The sequence below is a fragment of the Perca flavescens genome, chromosome 15 (genome assembly GCF_004354835.1).
Source record: "Perca flavescens isolate YP-PL-M2 chromosome 15, PFLA_1.0, whole genome shotgun sequence".
Taxonomy (NCBI): domain Eukaryota; kingdom Metazoa; phylum Chordata; class Actinopteri; order Perciformes; family Percidae; genus Perca; species Perca flavescens.
The window spans coordinates 739,392-761,559 of NC_041345.1; the positions used below are offsets into that span (position 1 = coordinate 739,392).

Consider the following 22,168-nt stretch of genomic DNA (forward strand, 5'->3'; position numbering starts at 1 on the left):
CCTGTCTACGCACCACCTGTCTATACTTGTATATCACTTGTATATCACATTGCACTTTTCTGCTTTTTTTTTGCACTTCTGGTTGGACGCAAACTGCATTTGGTTGTCTTTGTACTTGTACTCTGCACAATGACAATAAAGTTGAATCTAATCGAATCTAATCTGATCTGATCTACTCTGATCTAATCTGATATAATCTAATTTAATCTAATCTAATCTAATCTGATATAATCTAATTTAATCTAATCTAATCTGATCTAATCCCCCTAAATGCTCGCGGGACAATCGGGAACACATTTTCGCCGAGCAAGTGCTCGTGTCCCGGACCCCGGGGGCCGAACGGCGCCAAACCTACCGTTTTTCTCGTGCCCTCGGCCGAAGGGGAACGCTTTGAGCAAAATGGGAACGCCGTGGGAAATGGCCACAGTTTTCCCAAATGTCCAGAGCCCTTCTGGACGGGGGCCAGCGGGGACCCTTCCCGCGTGTCAGGGACCACCGAAATTTGGTCACTCGTTCTCCAGAACACCGTCGTCAACACTGAACAGGTTTCGAGTCAATTTTCCTCCGTTAAACGTGAAAAAAAAATGACTGGCATTGATAAAGGGCTTCTTGACCTTTGGGTCTCGTCATTTGGGACACTTAGGAACACTTCTTCCATTTGGGAAAGACATTTGGGAAGAGCCAATGCCCCTATTAAAGACAGGCCAAATGTCCCATTTTCAACTAAGGGAAGGACAGCGTTAGCATTATCAAATGTATAGTGAAAGGGAAGAAATGTTCCCAAATGTCCAGACCCCTTCGGAGGGGCCAGTAGGGACCCTTCCTGTGGGTCCAGGACCACCAAAATTTGGTCATTCATTCTCCCGAACACGGTTGTCAACATTGAACAGTTTTCCTATCAATATTCCACTGTTAAATGTGAAAACTAAATTATTAGCATTGAAAAATGGCTTTTTGACCTTTGGGTCTTATAATTTGGGACACTTGGGTACAATTCTTCCATTTGGGAAGGACATTTGGGAACAGTTTTGACATTTCGAAAGGACATTTGGGAAGAGCCAATGCCCCTATTAAAGACAGGCCAAATGTCCCATTTTTGAGTAAGGGAAGAGCGGTGTGAGGCAGCCATAACCCAGGACAATAGGGCAACTTTTTGACACTTGGGTAAGCGTAAGTGTTCCCAGGTGGAATAAGTGTTCCCAAATGGAAAAGAAAACCTAACTCTCAAAGATTAAAATTGAAAAAAATAGTACTTGCCATGAAAATATTGACATAAATGTCACGTATGTTGAATAAAAGAGGCTTGGTTACAAGCACAGCTTGGCAAAAATGCCATTTTGGAAGGACAGTTGGGAACACTGAACCACCCTATCAAAGACAGGCCAAATGTCCCATTTCAAGTAAACAAAAAAAACTTTAACTTTATTTTTCAAATTGTCATGCCCCTGGTAGCCTATTTCTGGGAAAGGACATTTGGGAACACTTTTTCCATTTGGGAACACTTATGCTTCTATGGCTGGGCGTTGACCTCCAGGGCCCTCAGTCTCACCTCACAGGCCCAGTAAGTGGCTCTAAGCCTGGGTTAAAAGGCTCACGCCCCTGGTAGCCTATTTCTGGGAAAAGACATTTGGGAACACTTTTGCCATTTGGGAAGGACAATTAAGGGAAGAGCACTGTAAGGGAAGCCCAACCCAGGACATTTGGCCTGTTTTTAATAGGGTGGGTGAGTGTTCCCAATTGTCCTTCCCAAATGGCAAAAGTGTTCCCAAATGGCCAACCTTCCTGTGCAGCCATGCTAAGTGCTAGCTTGTCCAAACCAACATAGTTTTACTCAATAAAGAGCTGGCAACGTCATACTCAAAAACCATGGCTTTAGCGGAAATTTAAAAAATTGCTATTTTTCTGTTTCAGGGGTTGTTTTTTTTCTGTTTCAAAGTGTTCCCAAATGTCCTCTTCCCAAATGGAAGAAGTGTTCCCAAGTGTCCCAAATTATAAGATCCAAAGGGCAAAAAGCCATTTTTCAATGCTAATAACTTTGTTTCAACATGTAACTCCTAACGCTGCCCTTCCCTTAGTTGAAAACGTGACATTTGGCCTGTCTTTAATAGGGGCATTGGCTCTTCCCAAATGTCCTTACGAAATGTAAAAAGTGTTCCCAAATGTCATTACCCAACTGGAGGCTACATGAGGGTGGTGAGCATGTTAACCCAGCCATAGAGGCACTAACTGGGGCTTTGGAGGTATCAGATAAAGGGCATGGAGCCTGTTTCAGGCTACCAGGGGCATGAAAATTTGAAAAATGAAGTTAAAGTTTTTTTTGTTCTTCCCTTACTTAAAATGGGAAATTTGGCCTGTCTTTTATGCAACATACGTGACATTTATGTCAATATTTTCATGGCAAGTACTATTTTTTCAATTGTAATCATGAAGTGTTAACGTTTCCATTTGGGAATATTTTTGACATTGTCCGTCTCGCCCGCCAAAAAGTGTCCATCCTAAAAATGTTTCCAAATATCAAAAATATTCCCGATTGTCCCCTGCCCACAAAACCCATTCAGCCCCCCGCCCCATGAGGGCCTCCCACCACTTTAATAGCCAAATGACAATAGTTTTCCCAATTGTCCCATGCCACCAAGCCCCCCTGAAACCACTGCCTAGGACAGCCCCTGCATGTGTTCCCAAATGTTTAAAGTATTCCCAAATGTCCCCAAGTGAACTCGGAGCAACAACAGCGCCCCCTAAGGGATCAGGACAGCAGGCACACATATTCCCAAATTACCTAAGTGTTCCCAAAGGGTAGCCCCAAATGGCCAATGTGTTCCCAAAATAACCAACAAGGGTATTGGAAATGTCCCAAAAAGGACCACATTTCAATTGGGGTGCACTTTAGCAATTTGGGTATACTTTCCCATTCAAAATGGGGGACATTTGGGAAGTGATCCCTTATCTAATCTAATCTAATCTGATCTAATCTAATCAAATATAATCTACTGTATTTAGAAAGCAAGTAATAGCAAGCAATAAAACAAATCTCATTAAAAGAATACTGAATTCCCGATCACAGATGGAGAAAACTAGCCTCGTGAGACCATCCTGATCTGGTGAGCTCCAGTTCTCCTCCCAGATCAGTCTGGCATCTTGAGGTAGAGAACATTTGGAGCCGTTTGCCAAACGACCGACCAATCAGCGTTGGTTTTGAGGTGGGTTTAGGTGGTGATAGACAGATGGTTTATCCAATCAGCTAACCAGGATTATCAGCCAGTGGTAGCCCTAATTCTGTTAGCTGCTCACTAATGCTTTTTCCTCTTGGATCCTTCTTCTGTAATATGGACCAGGAACCTGAAATGGGGCCTTTTATTCTTTTATTCCTAAATTCTCGTTACACAAACGACAAATCTCCTTTACCGACATGTTGCTAGCTTGCTGAGCTAACGAGCTATGCTTTGCCTGCAGCAGCAGCAGGGGTAGCCTGGCTCGTGGTTGTATTTTCATACGCTTCGTGGATCTGATTGGTTGATTTGGCCCCGTCTATCACCAACATAGGTGATAGACAGATGGTTCATCCAATCAGTTAACCAGTATTTCCGCCCCTTCCCAAAAGTTCTCCAACGGAAAGTTCCCAGATGGATATGCCGAGCAAATGCGAAGCGATCCATCTGGTGGAGTCAGGTTAGGAGAAAACATCTTCAACATGAATTGTAATTGTGAAAGCCTTAAAACCCTCTACTTTCAGTCCCGGCTTGGTATATTAAAATGCGTCATTATAATCCATCAGTGCTGATTACGAGGACAGAGACTCTCTGGTCCAGCAGAGCCGGGCTCGCTGCATTCAAGGCTGCACCTCTCAAAACCTCATGCTGCTAATTAAATTAAAAGCTGCCTCTTTTATAATCCAACGTTTGCTCATCGATGTGAATCTGAGGATTAAAGGAGAGCTAATTTCCAAAAACAATCCAATAAAACAAGTGTTTGCTTTGAGATGTCACGATGCATAGTTTATCGTTTAGAAATGGGTATGAAGTAAAGGAATATTTTTCAGTCATTTGTCTGCAGCTCATTCTGTTAACCCTTGTGTTGTCTTCCCGTAGACCATTAACTTGTCATCCCTTCCGTCAAAATTAACTTTTTTTAGCACTTTTTTCCAGTGTGTTTGCTGCTTTTTGTCAAAAACTTTCTTTATTTATTTATATGACATTATACCTCATTTTTGAGGTAAAAAAAAAGCAGAAATTATGAATTATTTTGATTAATGGTTACAATCAGAGGATGTTGAGTGGATCACAGTCTGGTTTAGTCAAATGCTATAAAATTGATTGAAACACCCAAAATTCAATGACTGTAATCATTAAGTTTGCTGTATGGAACCCATACAACATATATCCATGCATCCATGTTAATTTTCTGCAATTTGGTTGAAAGAAACGCATATTTCTGATATAAAACACTTTTTCCAACAGGTCAAATGACCGGAGGACAACACAAGGGTTTAAAACACCCTGAGAAGTGGCCGGGTTGGCTCAGTGGGTAGAGTGGGCGCACTTATACTGAGAGGTCTATGCCTCGACGCAGAGGTCCAGGATTAGATTCCTGCATGTCTTACCTTCTCACTCTCCCCCTTTTCTCACCTGTCTCAGCTGTCCTGTCAAAATAAAGGCTTTAAAAAAACTAAATTATAATAATAATCCTGAGGAAATCGTATCGTCAACTTAAAATCCTGAATCGAATCTGGTAGGGCTGCTCCCTATTAGTGGATTAGTGGACTAATCGGTGGTTTTGGTCTTAGTCAACTTAGATCTCTTTAGTCCATTAGTCATGTCTGATGCTGTTTTCATGCTGAATGACTTATTTTCAAGAAACGTACGAGCACGTCTCTGGTAAACACAGGAATTAAAGTGGTGCTTTTAACATGACTCTTTGCGGAGAAACTCAGATTTACAGATCTGTCGATTAAATCAACTAATCGATTAGTCGATACAGTTGAATTAGTGTTAGTCAACTAAGAAGTTCTTCAAATCGAGCACAGCCATAGACTCTGGACTTAGGTCTATCGTTACATCTCTAGCTTTAGAGAATAAAGATCGACCAGACAAACCTGATGTTCCATATTTAAAAGAATAACAGCAGACGCACGATGAAGGAAATTTAGTTTAATCTCCCAATCACAGATTTAACATGTAACCCGTTTACTGGTTCCACTTATTATATATATATATATTATATAATACTTAATATAATAACATAATACTTATTTATTCCAGCATCCTTTAAATAAAGCTGATTCTGATTACCAAGGAACAATTTGCACAAAATATAACCAAATATATAGGAATTAATGTTCCAATGGAGAAGGGTGAAGCCAAATCCATGATTAAATCTGAAATGATCCAAAGATGGCTAAATGAGTGGAGGCAGAGTCTAACCCTTGTGTTGTCTCCCCGTCAACCATGAAAAACTGACAGGTGTTACCAACTCACCGTAGCTCCTCGCTGTCCGTCTCGCCCGCCAAAAAGTGTCCATCCTAAATATTTTCACAAAAAGACCCTATACAGTACAGGCCAAATGTTTGGACCCACCTTCTCCTTCAATGTGTTTCTTTATTTTCATGACTATTTACATTGTAGATTCTCACTGAAGGCATCAAAACTACGAATGAACACATATGGAATTATGTACTTAACAAAAAAGTGTGAAATAACTGAAAACATGTCTTATATTTTAGATTCCTCAAAGTAGCCACCCTTTGCTTTTTTATTAATAAGGGAAATAATTCCACTAATGAACCCTGACAAAGCACACCTGTGAAGGTAAAACCATTTCAGGTGACTACCTCATGAAGCTCATTGAGAGAACACCAAGGGTTTGCAGAGTTATCAAAAAAAGCAAAGGGTGGCTACTTTGAAGAATCTAAAATATAAGACATGTTTTCAGTTATTTCACACTTTTTTGTTAAGTACATAATTCCATATGTGTTCATTCATAGTTTTGATGCCTTCAGTGAGAATCTACAATGTAAATAGTCATGAAAATAAAAAGGAAACGCATTGAATGAGAAGGTGTGTCCAAACCTTTGGCCTGTACTGTAATATCGATATAGTGCCCAGCCCTACTCACCAGTCTGTCCGATGGACGATTATGGGCTCGGTGTGTCAGCTCCTTTAGAATGAGGGTTCGTGTGTTCATGACAGTGTCATGGCACTCTCATGTAGATACCTGTGTTACCGCGTTTTAATACCGCTAGAAAATACCAAAGCAACACTCCTTTTCATCTACTGACCTTTGCTATTTATAGATTTTATTTTATTTTGCGTTAAGAACTGTTGATTACCCCTAACACCTCACCCTTCCAGTCCAGTTTTAAGCACTGACTACAGACTTTAAAGTTCCCCCCCACGTGTTGGTGCTATTGAACTTTGACCCAGTTGGAACCAATATATTTTAGATTCTTCAAAGTAGCCACCCTTTGCTTTTTTTGATAACTCTGCAAACCCTTGGTGTTCTATCAATGAGCTTCATGAGGTAGTCACCTGAAATGGTTTTACCTTCACAGGTGTGCTTTGTCAGGGTTCATTAGTGGAATTATTTCCCTTAATAAAAAAGCAAAGGGTGGCTACACTCGAGCTACTAGTCGCGATTACAAGACAAAATGAACGCACCATAAGTGTGTTTTTAAAATAACTTTTGTTCCTAACTCTCCTGTTTTCAAAGTTTCTATATCAGAATATATATATTTTTTGGAACCAAAGTGACCATAAAGTAACACAGGAGGTTCCATGAAACACTCTTCACATGTCAAATTAAGGATTAGTTCACTACTTGAACTGAATTTTGGGGTGTTTTGTTGAATTTTATAACATTTTTCTGACTTAACTTTGACAGTTTGTGATTATCCATCAACATACGTTCCTCTGATCTTAAATATTAGTCAAAATGTATCATACTTTCTGCTTTTTTTAACTCAAAAGTTAGATATAATTTCATATAGGCTACATGCGGTTTATTGACCATCAATTCAAAAAGATTAGCATAAAACTAGAGGTAAGAACCTGTTGTTAGTGTGAACTGGTGGAAGTGGAAAGAGAATCTAATGCAATGTTGATGGATTCTGGGTTAACAGCAAGCCATGGTCTCATTCAAAACACATTCAAATAATATCATATACGTATGTTCAACTATATATATATATATATATATATATATATATATATATATATATATATATATATATATATATATATATATATATATATATATATATATATATATATATATATATATATATATATATATATATATATATATATATATACACATATATATATATATATATATATATATATATATATATATATATATATATATATATATATATATATATATATATATATATATATATATATATATATATATATATATATACATATATATATATATATATATATATATATATATATATATATATATATATATATATATATATATATATATATATATATATATATATATATATATACACACACACACACACACATACATATATACATACACACACACAATAATATAAAATCTGCATAATTAGCAAAGCTGTAAATATAAAAAACAGAACCAATGGATGGTGTAAACCAACAGTTTGTATTGTGAAGTATGAACAGCTACTCCAGTTGCCAGGTCATTTCTGCAATTTAAATAGAATACAACATAATAATGATGTTGTTTTTTCTGTAAAAAGAACAAATGCTGTAATTTATATTAGGGATGCACCGAAATCCAGGATTAGGCTTCTGATTGGGCTGAATATTTTGGGCTTTTTGACGGTGTTCGGTTTCTGCAGCACTTCAAAATTAGTTCCCAGCCATAGACCTAGTTCCCTACACCAGCCCTGGGAATGATGACAGCTAGGGATGGGCATCGAGAAACGATTCCTACTGGGAATTGGTTCAAAAATTACAATTCCATCGGAATCGTTTCTTTATTGGAATCGTTTGGAAGATTTGGTTTCAAATCTGATCATGTGTTCCAGATTTAACATCTAACATCTAATTAGCTAACAGCTAATTCGGCTAACCGCTAGCTGAGACAGCATGTAATAACTTTAAAAGACCCTCAAAATAAAACATAAAAATAAACATTAACATACATAACAGCTGTTACGTCAGCTCTACTTTACTCGTGCTCATTTAAAATACAATCACTCAACACTTATCTTTATTGTTATTACTGTAAAGTCTTAATTTAGCTGTAGCTGCTTCTCCCATTAAGTTATAACGTTATTTTAGACTGAATCTAGCTGTCAGCTAGCGGTTAGCCGAATAAGCTGTTAGCTAAACTAACGTTAGCTTCCCGGTGGAGGCTAGCCACAGGCTAGCGTGGAACAGATCGTGCAGGTCGTAAACAGTAATATCTTGCGCATGTGCAGAACGGATCGTGTACCGACACACCCCTCAAAGAATCAGAATCAAGAATCGATTAGAACCGGAATCACAAGGAAGAATCGGGATTAGGAATCAGAATCCTTAATATCCAAACGATGCCCGAGCCTAGTGACATAGTACTCCGCTCTAAATGGAGGATAGATTCAGAGCTGTGTAGATCAGGTTAACGGTGGTGCAGATGAAGCCGATCAGGTTGCAGAGGCTGGACAGCCCGTGGTAGCGGCCAAACGTGCGCCTGTAGGCTCTGTACTTGGGGTCCTGGTCTTTGAGCGTGGCGTAGGCCTCCGTCTGGCTGCCCAGCCCGACCTGGCCCCCGAGGCCGTGCTCCTTCTCCACCTCCTGGAGCTGCAGCATCACCTCCGTGGCCGCCGGGCCGAGCCACCGCGCGTTCAGACTGACCGCCACCAGAGCCACGGAGAACAGACCCATCTGCAACACAAAGAACAGACCCATCTAGAACAGACCCATCTAGAACAGACCCATCTAGAACAGACCCATCTGCAACACGAAGAACAGACCCATCTAGAACAGACCCATCTGCAACACAAAGAACAGACCCATCTAGAACAGACCCATCTAGAACAGACCCATCTGCAACATGAAGAACAGACCCATCTAGAACAGACCCATCTGCAACACAAAGAACAGACCCAACTAGAACAGACCCATCTGCAACACAAAGAACAGACCCATCTAGAACAGACCCATCTGCAACATGAAGAACAGACCCATCTAGAACAGACCCATCTAGAACAGACCCATCTGCAACATGAAGAACAGACCCATCTAGAACAGACCCATCTAGAACAGACCCATCTGCAACATGAAGAACAGACCCATCTAGAACAGACCCATCTAGAACAGACCCATCTGCAACATGAAGAACAGACCCATCTGCAACATGAACAACAGACCCATCTAGAACAGACCCATCTGCAACATGAAGAACAGACCCATCTAGAACAGACCCATCTAGAACAGACCCATCTGCAACATGAAGAACAGACCCATCTAGAACAGACCCATCTGCAACACAAAGAACAGACCCATCTAGAACAGACCCATCTAGAACAGACCCATCTGCAACATGAAGAACAGACCCATCTGCAACATGAACAACAGACCCATCTAGAACATGAAGAACAGACCCATCTAGAACAGACCCATCTGCAACACAAAGAACAGACCCATCTAGAACAGACCCATCTGCAACATGAAGAACAGACCCATCTAGAACAGACCCATCTGCAACACAAAGAACAGACCCATCTAGAACAGACCCATCTAGAACAGACCCATCTAGAACAGACCCATCTGCAACATGAAGAACAGACCCATCTAGAACAGACCCATCTAGAACAGACCCATCTGCAACATGAAGAACAGACCCATCTAGAACAGACCCATCTAGAACAGATCCATCTGCAACATGAACAGACCCATCTAGAACAGACCCATCTAGAACAGACCCATCTAGAACAGATCCATCTGCAACATGAACAGACCCATCTAGAACAGACCCATCTGCAACATGAAGAACAGACCCATCTAGAACAGACCCATCTAGAACAGACCCATCTGCAACATGAAGAACAGACCCATCTAGAACAGACCCATCTGCAACACAAAGAACAGACCCATCTAGAACAGACCCATCTAGAACATGAAGAACAGACCCATCTAGAACAGACCCATCTGCAACATGAAGAACAGACCCATCTAGAACAGAACCATCTAGAACAGACCCATCTGCAACACAAAGAACAGACCCATCTAGAACAGACCCATCTGCAACACAAAGAACAGACCCATCTAGAACAGACCCATCTGCAACACAAAGAACAGACCCATCTAGAACAGACCCATCTAGAACAGACCCATCTGCAACACAAAGAACAGACCCATCTAGAACAGACCCATCTGCAACACAAAGAACAGACCCATCTAGAACAGACCCATCTGCAACACAAAGAACAGACCCATCTAGAACAGACCCATCTGCAACACAAAGAACAGACCCATCTAGAACAGACCCATCTGCAACACAAAGAACAGACCCATCTAGAACAGACCCATCTGCAACATGAAGAACAGACCCATTTAGAACAGACCCATCTGCAACATGAAGAACAGACCCATCTAGAACAGACCCATCTAGAACAGACCCATCTGCAACATGAAGAACAGACCCATCTGCAACATGAACAACAGACCCATCTAGAACAGACCCATCTGCAACATGAACAGACCCATCTAGAACAGACCCATCTAGAACAGACCCATCTGCAACATGAACAACAGACCCATCTGCAACATGAACAACAGACCCATCTAGAACAGACCCATCTGCAACATGAAGAACAGACCCATCTAGAACAGACCCATCTAGAACAGATCCATCTGCAACATGAACAGACCCATCTAGAACAGACCCATCTAGAACAGACCCATCTAGAACAGATCCATCTGCAACATGAACAGACCCATCTAGAACAGACCCATCTGCAACATGAAGAACAGACCCATTTAGAACAGACCCATCTAGAACAGACCCATCTGCAACATGAAGAACAGACCCATCTAGAACAGACCCATCTAGAACAGACCCATCTGCAACATGAAGAACAGACCCATCTGCAACATGAACAACAGACCCATCTAGAACAGACCCATCTGCAACACAAAGAACAGACCCATCTAGAACAGACCCATCTAGAACAGACCCATCTGCAACATGAAGAACAGACCCATCTGCAACATGAACAACAGACCCATCTAGAACAGACCCATCTGCAACATGAAGAACAGACCCATCTAGAACAGACCCATCTAGAACAGACCCATCTGCAACATGAAGAACAGACCCATCTAGAACAGACCCATCTAGAACAGACCCATCTGCAACATGAAGAACAGACCCATCTAGAACAGACCCATCTAGAACAGACCCATCTGCAACATGAAGAACAGACCCATCTGCAACATGAACAACAGACCCATCTAGAACAGACCCATCTGCAACACAAAGAACAGACCCATCTAGAACAGACCCATCTAGAACAGACCCATCTGCAACATGAAGAACAGACCCATCTGCAACATCAACAACAGACCCATCTAGAACATGAAGAACAGACCCATCTAGAACAGACCCATCTGCAACACAAAGAACAGACCCATCTAGAACAGACCCATCTGCAACATGAAGAACAGACCCATCTAGAACAGACCCATCTGCAACACAAAGAACAGACCCATCTAGAACAGACCCATCTAGAACAGACCCATCTAGAACAGACCCATCTGCAACATGAAGAACAGACCCATTTAGAACAGACCCATCTAGAACAGACCCATCTGCAACATGAAGAACAGACCCATCTAGAACAGACCCATCTAGAACAGACCCATCTGCAACATGAAGAACAGACCCATCTAGAACAGACCCATCTAGAACAGATCCATCTGCAACATGAACAGACCCATCTAGAACAGACCCATCTAGAACAGACCCATCTAGAACAGATCCATCTGCAACATGAACAGACCCATCTAGAACAGACCCATCTGCAACATGAAGAACAGACCCATCTGCAACATGAACAACAGACCCATCTAGAACATGAAGAACAGACCCATCTAGAACAGACCTATCTGCAACACAAAGAACAGACCCATCTAGAACAGACCCATCTGCAACATGAAGAACAGACCCATCTAGAACAGACCCATCTAGAACAGACCCATCTGCAACATGAAGAACAGACCCATCTAGAACAGACCCATCTGCAACACAAAGAACAGACCCATCTAGAACAGACCCATCTAGAACATGAAGAACAGACCCATCTAGAACATGAAGAACAGACCCATCTAGAACAGACCCATCTGCAACATGAAGAACAGACCCATCTAGAACAGAACCATCTAGAACAGACCCATCTAGAACAGACCCATCTGCAACACAGGACCAGATACTTCACTGGAAGAAGGGGAGCAGGGTTAAAGTAGAGCTGCAAAGACTCATCCATTAGTTCTCAACTATTAAATAAATCTATTTTATCGATTAGTCATTTTTATGAAAAGAAAAAGGTTCCCTGATTCCAGCTTCTGGAATGAGAACATATACTACTGCAGCATTTAAACTTGTAAAAATATCCCTTTTAAAGTACATTTACAAAAGATAAAAATGTGCAATTACTTAGTTAACTATGGCCAATCATGCGATTAATCACGATTAAATATTTTAATCGATCAACAGCCCTGAGGAAAAAAAAACAAGACATGGAAATCTCACTTTTTTTTTTACAATATGAGAGCTGTAAAAGGAAGTGGTGTCTGACCTGCAGACTCTGATGCCAGTCCAGCAGCTGCGTGGGGCGGTACACCGCGAACACAGCCAGGCTGACCGCGCTGCTCGCCAGCAGGCAGTGGAAGTACACCGGGAAGAGCTTACTCTGCACCAGGCCGAAGGTGTGCCGACTCACCTGCCGCACCAACGCAAAGCCTGCAGGCACACACATCAATCAGAATCAGAAAAGCTTTATTGCCAAGTACATTTTTTACACATACAAGGAATTTGTTTTGGTGTCGTAGGTGCATGTCACACATTATCTAAAATAAGCTTAACAGAACGGACAATATAAGTAAAAATATATGTGAATATATACACACACAGGATGTAATAAAATAAGAGTAACAATTAAGATAAAAAGAGCAGATTAAGTACAGTGGCATGTAGAGATGCAAGATCAACGATCTAAACATAGGCTACAGCCACGCTGCTACCTTCTCATTTTTACGTGGCATTTTCAGAGAGAAAAGGGTGGAAGAGGAGGAACTGTTAGCGAAAGGTCTGTAAACTACCTAACAGTTAAGATTGACTGATCAATCACAGACAGACAGACAGACAGTTTGTCTGTCTGCCTGTCCTCCTACCTGCTATGAAGGAGACCCAGAGCTGCATGCCCCAGGAGAAGGAGAGAACCAGGAGGTGCAGCACTTTGACCACGTCTGTGGGTGCCCCCTCTGTTGCCATGGTGTCTGTGGGCTCCCCCTCTGTTGCCATGGTGTCCAAATATCTGTGGCCACAGAGATAAAGCTCTGGTGTGTTTGTCAGCTGGAGCTCCACGTGCAGCTGACCTGATAATAATATCTGCAGAATAAGATAACAGAGCAGAGAAAATACAGTTACACAATTCACTGACCGTTACAGCCGATGTGTGTATTCCTTATGTAACAAGGTATTAGCATGTAGGGATAAAGGTAAATACACAGACTAATATACAGCCCGTGGGGACATGTCAACAGCAGGTAAGAGCTAAAGTTATAACAGCTTTAACTCGCCACCTTGCTTCATTCAGCATTTCTTCAGGATATAAAAGTCACAGTTACAGTTACTCTCTAAAGTTACACACTCTAAGTCCACTTACCTTCCTTTCCTTTCCCTGTCCGGATTTAGGAAGGCCAAATGCAAAGTGATATAACTCCTACTGCTAAAAACACTAGTAGACCAAGGTCCAGCCGAGCCACTTCCACTTCCTCCGTCATATTACTCTAGGAACAAGCCCCGCCCCTCGAGGCGAGACGGGCCAATCAATGGTATTCTTTGAAAATGATTATTTTATTCATCTATTCTCATCGATTTTATAGTTTTTCTCTCATAGTCCCTTTTCTTAGGGTTTATTTTCCACCTAATTATGTCTTTTTGCTTAATTAAGAATGGACATTGCACACTAATTAACATCATTTATTTATTTTATTTACTTTTTTTAATACCACATATACACGAGCTGCATTCAAGTGCTCCTCGGAAGTTTGAAAGACAATCTTCTGACTGACGTTCATGAGCTTAAAGTCCACAATGTGGAAACAACATGAACGTTACAAAGAAGATGTGTTGTATTGTATGCTGTAGCTCAGGGCGTTTGACAACAAACGTCAAAAGCCGTTTCCAGTATTTATTTCCAGTTTTAAGCTTAATATTAGTGATTTTTATCCCAGACGTGTTGCATAAAACCACTACATCATTGCTTTAACTGAATTGTTATCAAGTTAATGCTAATAAATAACTGTTGTAACTATTCTAGGTCACTCTACGTGGACAGCAACTAACGGTTACTAACTAAACCCATATTACAAATTACAGGTAACAAATTAATTAATATAAAAAGCTTCTTATCATCAACCCAACATTTACTTTCGTCCGCAGAGCTCCTGTGTATATATACGTCGGCCAGTCGTGTAGCAAACATTTCGCCGACTTTCCGAGTTGTTTTTCCGACTTGAGGATGCATTAACTTCAGTATTACCAGCGGGGATCTCATTTCTCCGATTATTTCTCCACCACCTGAATGCAACAAGCCTCTGTATCCTCCGTCCCTCTCGGCGGTACCCGGATGATCCAGTTGAACACACAGCATCCTCCGCCGCAAGACATCCCGTTGGTAAGAGACGCAGCGCATCACATAATGAAGCAAATCGGCAGTAATACATCCCATAATACACACGTCGGCTCCACCTTTTACCCCCAAACTAGTTTATTAAAAGCTAGTTCTATCTCATAGTCGCGGGCTAGCGGCTGTTAGCGAGCTAGCTTGCTAGCGTGTAGCTTTGGTGGCTTTTTGGCGGCTTTTTGGCGCTTCAGTGTTTTCTCTGAGGCTGTTTGTCGTAGGTCGGATTGTTTGGTGAGATTTAGGATGTAGAATAAGCATATAGTAATCAAACACGACCCAACGTTAGGTGTTATCCACGAGGAGAAGGTAGGAGGTAGATTTGGTCCAGTGGTTTGACTGCCTTCGGATCCAGGTGTGCAGTGATGATTAAAAAGCCGTATAGTTCAACAGTGTGGTTCCGATTATCGGCCATAATGTCTCACCCATCCGAGGTAGGCCGACGACGAGCTACCAGGTTGTGAGACGAAGGTTTCTGCTCCCGTAGAAGCCGCAAGTCCGTCTAAAATCTACCTTTAGGTTTAAGAAAAACGTGTTTTATTGGCGATGTCATGGACATGTACTACACTACCCACAATCCCTTGCGTAACAGCGCTCGCCTCTGATTGGTGAAGCTCGCAGTTACCATGGGAATGTTTACATCTGAACGAGCGGCTACCATTGAAGTCTCCGACGGTGTCTGTACACAGGCGTGTTTCTTTGCCTTTTTTTTGCCGTTTTTAAAATGTTTTTTTTTGCCGAATTAAATGTGTTATGGTCACCATTTATCTCGTAGCTGATTGGCTCGGTTCCAGATGTAAAACTCTTTATATCAGCATTTAATGAAACGTCAATTGAGGTATTGAACGGGAAAATCACCGTAATCAGAGCCGTTCAAAAAAGTGGACGGTTACTAAAACTATGACATAAGGGTTAGTGGTCTACGTGCAGTTTAGTGTCCCAAATAATGAGGGTCTTAAGGTGCTGACACACCAACCTGATCGGCTGTCTGGTTGGTGGGTCAGTCAGAGCCTTTAGATTAACTCAACCATACACACACAGACAGACAGACCCATGAGGACAGAGTTGTAAAAGTGATCCTGAGTGTGAAAGTGTCCGGTAATGTCCACATGTTATCTTTTGTCTCCTGCAGATTAACAGCATTATATATATATATATATATATAAATGGGGCGCAGGAAGTCAAAGAGAAAGCCGCCTCCGAAGAAGAAGATGACTGGTAACCTGGACGTCCAGTTCACCTGCCCGTTCTGTAACCACGAGAAATCCTGCGATGTCAAAATGTGAGAGAGAGAGAGACAGAGACACAGAGAGAGAGAGAGAGAGAGAGACAGACAGACAGACAGACAGACAGACAGGCAGACAGGCAGACAGAGAGACAGACAGACAGAGAGAAAGACAGACAGACAGACAGAAGGCTGGATGGAGAGAGAGAGAGAGACTTAATGAAGGCTGGATGGAGGGAGGGAGAGAGAGAGACAGACAGACAGACAGACAGACAGAGAGAAAGACAGACAGACAGACAGAAGGCTGGATGGAGAGAGAGAGAGAGACTTAATGAAGGCTGGATGGAGGGAGGGAGAGAGAGAGACAGACAGACAGACAGACAGACAGACGGATGGATGTAGGGATGAGAGAGAGACTTAATGAAGGCTGGATGGAGGGAGAGAGAGAGAGAGAGAGAGAGACAGACAGACGGATGGATGTAGGGATGAGAGAGAGACTTAATGAAGGCTGGATGGAGGGAGAGACAGACAGACAGACAGACGGATGGATGGATGTAGGGATGAGAGAGAGACTTAATGAAGGCTGGATGGAGGGAGGGAGAGAGAGAGACAGACAGACAGACGGATGGATGTAGGGATGAGAGAGAGACTTAATGAAGGCTGGCTGGAGGGGGAGAGAGAGAGAGACAGACAGACAGACGGCTGGATGGAGGGATGGAGGGATGGAGAGAGAGAGACTTACAGTTTTTTCCGATTGCTAAACGACAGTGGGGCACAACCGGAGTCACGTGTGCAAAACTCTGACTCCAGTCTGCACAGCAGCAGTTCATGTGGACCAGACTCTAGTTGGTTTCTCATCGCTTGAACACAGTTTTCTAAACTCTCCACACTTATCCCAGGACTTTAACCACAACCTGCACAACACTGTAGATCTACAGCACTTTGTTCAGATGCTAACACACTGCTGTCAACACTGTTAACCACACATTCAACACAGAATAGATCTCAGTCTGGTGCCTATCAAACACTGCTGATTGGGATTATAGCTGAAAGTCTAAGTAGGTGTCTAGTTTTAGACTAGTTAGTGAACATATACGGTATTTATACAGAGAAAGCTCAGAAAGACTTTTTTTGTATACAAACACCAAATAAGAATGAACCAATTATATCCTGTACTGTTTGAGAGAAACAGGTAAAAGATCAAAGATACCAACATGTCCAGGTAAGATGTACACAGATATAAAAAAAAGTAAAAAACACTATATCTTTACAATAGTAAAACTGTGTTCTTACTGTTTTTCAGAAAGTAATGGAGGTGAAAGCAATAGAAAGACCACATTCATTAGTATTTAGAGATGATGAAGACATCCATTGTGATGAAGAGAACTTGTCACATGATGCTGGAGAGAGGCAGGATTAGTCACACTATTCTTTGGTACTGTTACGTATGTACCTTTAGTTTTTTTACCCCAGTAATTCCATAAATTACTAGAGACAAAATACTATATTGAAGAAAACTGCTGATGTTCATTCCTTCTTTTTTACCTTATGTAAAAATTGGTATATTATACAATCTATATTTTTTCCTTAAATAAACTAGTATCAAGTCACTCAAATTATTCAAACTGTAAAGATGAAAAAGTTTGTATTTTCTGTATTGGTGTGTTCTGCTAGTGTTTTTACCCTTAGTGTGTTCTGAGTGACTGTGTGTGTGTGTGTGTGTGTGTGTGTGTGTGTGTGTGTGTGTGTGTGTGTGTGTGTGTGTGTGTGTGTGTGTGTGTGTGTTATCTCAGTGAGGATTGTGCTGAGTGTTTGGCTGCACTGAGCCTGTTTTGCAGGTGATGTGAACTGTTTAGCTCAGGTGACTGTTGGTAGTGCAGACTGGAGTCAGAGTTTTGCACACGTGACTCCAGTTGTGCCCACTGTCGTTTAGCAATCGGAAAAAACTGTAATGAGAGAGAGAGACAGAGACAGACATCCTGACCACCATCACTGACATACTAACTGTTGTTTTAGGGAACGAACGCGAAACACAGGAATCATATCGTGCAGCGTTTGCTTGGAGGAGTTCCAGACCCCTATAACCTGTATCCTTTACCCAAAAACATAACATAATGTGTGTGTGTGTATTTGTGTTTGTTTGCATGGGTGCGTGTGTGTGTGTGTCTCTCTGAAAAAGAGATGCAAAACTACCAACAAAGAGACCCAAAACTACCCCAAAGAAAACACAAATGACCAAAAAGAGACAACACGACAGGATGACAAAGAGACAAAAACCCACCGCGAGACAAACCCTGCGGAGCGTACCGCGTGACAACGAGACAAGCCCTGCGGAGCGTACCGTGAGACAAGCCCTGCGGAGCGTACCGTGAGACAAACCCTGCGGAGCGTACCGCGAGACAAGCCCTGCGGAGCGTACCGTGAGACAAGCCCTGCGGAGCGTACCGCGAGACAAGCCCTGCGGAGCGTACCACGTCGGAGCGTACCGTGAGACAAACCCTGCGGAGCGTACCGTGAGACAAACCCTGCGGGCGTACCCACGTCCGGGCGTACCGTGAGACAAACCCTGCGGGCGTACCGCGAACAAGCCCTGCAGGCGTACCACGTCGGGCGTACATCGAACAAACCCTGCGGAGGCGTACCACGTCGGGCGTACCATGAGACAAGCCCCTGCGGGCGTACCGCGAGACAAGCCCTGCGGAGCGTACCGTGAGACAAACCCTGCGGAGCGTACCACGTCGGAGCGTACCGTGAGACAAACCCTGCGGAGCGTACCCTGCGGGCGTACCACGAAGACAAGCCCTGGGCGTACCGCGAACAAGCCCTGCGGGCGTACCGCGAACAAGCCCTGCGGGCGTACCGTGAACAAACCCTGCGGAGCGTACCACGTCGGAGCGTACCGTGAGACAAACCCTGCGGAGCGTACCGTGAGACAAGCCCTGCGGAGCGTACCACGTCGGAGCGTACCGTGAGACAAACCCTGCGGAGCGTACCACGTCGGAGCGTACCGTGAGACAAACCCTGCGGGCGTACCACGTCCGGCGTACCGTGAAGACAAACCCTGCGGGCGTACCACGTCCGGGCGTACGCGAACAAACCCTGCGGGCGTACCACGTCGGGCGTACCGCGCGAACAAACCCTGCGAGGCGTACCACGTCGGGCGTACCGCGAACAAACCCTGCGGGCGTACCACGTCGGGCGTACGCGAACCAAACCCTGCGGGCGTACCACGTCGGGCGTACCGTGAACAAACCCTGCGGGCGTACCACGTCGGGCGTACCGTGAACAAACCCTGCGGGCGTACCACGTCGGGCGTACCGTGAGACAAACCCTGCGGGCGTACCGTGAACAAAGCCCTGCGGGCGTACCACGTCGGGCGTACCGTGAAGACAAACCCTGCGGGCGTACCACGTCGGAGCGTACCGTGAGACAAACCCTGCGGAGCGTACCACGTCGGAGCGTACCGTGAGACAAACCCTGCGGAGCGTACCACGTCGGGCGTACCGTGAACAAACCCTGCGGGCGTACCGCGAAAAACCCTGCGGAGCGTACCACGTCGGAGCGTACCGCGAGACAAACCCTGCGGGCGTACCGTGAACAAACCCTGCGGGCGTACCGCGAACAAACCCTGCGGGCGTACCACGTCGGGCGTACCGTGAACAAACCCTGCGGAGCGCGTACCGTGAACAAACCCTGCGGGCGTACCGCGAACAAACCCTGCGGGCGTACCACGCGGGCGTACCGCGAACAAACCCTGCGGGCGTACCACGTCGGGCGTACCGCGAACAAACCCTGCGGGCGTACCGCGAACAAACCCTGCGGGCGTACCGCGAACAAACCCTGCGGGCGTACCACATCGGGCGTACCGCGAACAAACCCTGCGGGCGTACCACGTCGGGCGTACCGTGAGACAAACCCTGCGGGCGTACCGTGAACAAACCCTGCGGAGGCGTACCGTGAACAAACCCTGCGGGCGTACCACGTCCGGGCGTACCGTGAACAAACCCTGCGGGGCGTACCGTGAACAAACCCTGCGGGCGTACCGTGAAACAAACCCTGCGGGCGTACCACGTCGGGCGTACCGTGAGACAAACCCTGCGGAGCGTACCGCGAGACAAGCCCTGCGGAGCGTACCACGTCGGAGCGTACCACGTCGGAGCGTACCGCGAGACAAGCCCTGCGGAGCATACCGCGAGACAAGCCCTGCGGAGCGTACCACGTCGGAGCGTACCGCGAGACAAACCCTGCGCAGCGTACCGCGAGACAAGCCCTGCGGGCGTACCACGTCGGAGGCGTACCGTGAAGACAAACCCTGCGGGCGTACCGCGAGACAAACCCTGCGGAGCGTACCACGTCAGAGCGTACCGTGAGACAAACCCTGCGGAGCGTACCACGTCGGAGCGTACCGCGAGACAAACCCTGCGGAGCGTACCACGTCGGAGGGCGTACCGCGAACAAACCCTGCGGGCGTACCACGTCGGGCGTACGCGAACAAACCCTGCGGGCGTACCACGTCGGAGCGTACCGCGAGACAAACCCTGCGGAGCGTACCACGTCGGGCGTACATCGAAGACACAAACCCTGCGGGCGTACCACGTCAGAGCGTACCGTGGAGACAAACCCTGCGGGCGTACCACGTCGGGCGTACCGTGAACAAACCCTGCGGGCGTACCACGTCGGGCGTACGCGAAGACAAACCCTGCGGGCGTACCGCGAACAAACCCTGCGGGCGTACCGCGAACAAACCCTGCGGGCGTACCACGTCGGGCGTACCGCGAACAAACCCTGCGGGCGTACCACGTCAGAGGCGTACGCGAAGACAAACCCTGCGGGCGTACCACGTCGGGCGTACGCGAACAAACCCTGCGGGCGTACCACGTCAGAGCGTACCGTGAGACAAACCCTGCGGAGCGTACCACGTCGGAGCGTACCGCGAGACAAACCCTGCGGAGCGTACCACGTCGGAGCGTACCGCGAGACAAACCCTGCGGAGCGTACCACGTCAGAGCGTACCGTGAGACAAACCCTGCGGAGCGTACCACGTGTGACGTGTGTGACCCGCAGGTGTCCCGAAAAATCACATTTTGTTTATATCGTGCAACGTTAGTTTTGTGAAATGTTGAATGTAAAAGTTATGCAGCTTTTCAGGAACACGTGTTTAGTTTTTCTGGACCTTTCCTTTTCTTAACCTTCCCCCCGTCAGATCTGTCCGAACCGGTGGATGTGTACAGCGATTGGATCGACGCCTGTGAAGCGGCCAATCAGTAGCCTTGTTTTTTTGTCCTGTGACTCCTCCCCTTCCCTTTAACCTCACGCACTTCACATTTCAGCCCTGTGATTGGTCGGCTAAATCAGCTCCTGTTCAGCCAGCACAACGTAGCAGAATCTCGCCAGACGATTGGAGCTTTACAGGATGTTTTTTTGCACGCCAGATGTTTAAGAAGTTTAATTTGGCGCCAGCGTGGCGCTGCCGAAATCCTTGGCAGGGCCGGAGGGCCACTATAGAGAGCCGAAGTCCCGCCCCCTTCTACTTCCGGCCAATGGGACCTATCTTTCGAAAAAAATATGAACGAGGGTCAATGGAGAGATAGTAATTATTTTTTGATCCAGTTTGAATTGAGCCATGGATTACAAACATGTTCGTCAATTTAAAACATTTATTTTTCAACCGAAGAAAGTCTCCGTTTATTGTTAAACTGTTGAAGTATCAGACTGTGAAAATACGTAATTAGAAAGACTACAAACTTCACTGCAAAAAGAGATGTGTTAAAAATTACACAACATGTGTAGTCCCTGAACACACTCACCACATGTGTTAAAATTCTACATGTTGTGTGATTTTTAACACATCTCTTTTTGCAGTGTACAGTTTCCTACATCCATTTTAAATCTGTTTTAAGAAATCATTAGTGGGATAAATCATATTCATAATTTTAAATTGCATTTCTTTCACCTTTGGCGGGACAGGACAGGATTTTATTTTTTTTTATTGTCTCCTTACCGAATTCTTTGAGAATACACTGCAAAAAGAGATGACACAACTCTTGTGTTAAAAATGACAC

General features: G+C 44.5%; 2 protein-coding genes across 2 annotated transcripts; one reads left to right on the plus strand and one right to left on the minus strand.

Annotated features, from left to right (window-relative positions):
* Positions 1–8,380: 8,380 nt before the first annotated feature.
* Positions 8,381–13,991, minus strand: tmem205 (transmembrane protein 205). The gene is made up of 4 exons (XM_028600281.1): positions 13,862–13,991; positions 13,368–13,584; positions 12,773–12,936; positions 8,381–8,858 (listed from the first exon to the last, which is right to left on the minus strand). The coding sequence occupies exons 2-4, from the start codon at positions 13,495–13,497 to the stop codon at positions 8,556–8,558; spliced, it is 597 nt and encodes a 198-aa protein (XP_028456082.1). The 5' UTR covers positions 13,498–13,584; positions 13,862–13,991; the 3' UTR covers positions 8,381–8,555.
* Positions 13,992–14,681: 690 nt separating this feature from the next.
* On the plus strand, positions 14,682–21,682 carry elof1 (elongation factor 1). The gene is made up of 4 exons (XM_028600089.1): positions 14,682–14,875; positions 16,014–16,163; positions 18,123–18,193; positions 21,310–21,682. The coding sequence occupies exons 2-4, from the start codon at positions 16,048–16,050 to the stop codon at positions 21,372–21,374; spliced, it is 252 nt and encodes an 83-aa protein (XP_028455890.1). The 5' UTR covers positions 14,682–14,875; positions 16,014–16,047; the 3' UTR covers positions 21,375–21,682.
* The last annotated feature ends 486 nt before the right edge of the window (positions 21,683–22,168 follow it).